Source organism: Colobus angolensis, unplaced genomic scaffold, assembly GCF_000951035.1.
Source record: "Colobus angolensis palliatus isolate OR3802 unplaced genomic scaffold, Cang.pa_1.0 Scaffold344, whole genome shotgun sequence".
Taxonomy (NCBI): Eukaryota; Metazoa; Chordata; class Mammalia; order Primates; family Cercopithecidae; genus Colobus; species Colobus angolensis.
This window is the reverse complement of record NW_012116755.1, coordinates 1,283,623-1,283,945: the sequence shown is the minus strand read 5'-3', so window position 1 is coordinate 1,283,945 and position 323 is coordinate 1,283,623. Positions and strand designations below refer to the sequence as shown.

At 66.9% G+C, this 323-nt stretch overlaps 1 protein-coding gene across 1 annotated transcript in view; it reads right to left on the bottom strand.

The window, feature by feature from the left end:
- The window catches only part of TMEM42 (transmembrane protein 42), a 4,239-nt gene extending 3,916 nt beyond the window's left edge, over window positions 1-323 (bottom strand). The window contains exon 1 of the mRNA XM_011952692.1: window positions 31-323. Coding sequence (XP_011808082.1) covers window positions 31-323 — 293 coding nt within the window. The remainder of the gene's footprint in view (window positions 1-30) is intronic.

The window sequence follows — 323 nt, the reverse complement described above, 5'->3', positions numbered from 1 at the left end:
GCGCGCGCCGCGATTGGACGGCAGCCTCACGTGACGCGGCGCTCCAATGACGCGGCGCTCCCGCAGGCACTTTGGGAATCGCTCCCGGGCGCCTCGGAGGGGGCAGGCCAGGGGGCGTGGCAGAGCCTCAGGGCTATGGCGGTCTCAGGCCTAATCTGTAGTAGGTTTGTCGGGACCCGAGGCCTAAGGCCGAGCCGGGTACTGTGGACGCTGTGGTAGAAGGTAAACATATCGCGGCTTAGCCGTCTCCGTCCCGGCCACCGGGTCCCGGTGAAACTTATTAAAGACGCCGAACGGGCCCCGCCTCGGTCCACCGAGTCCAT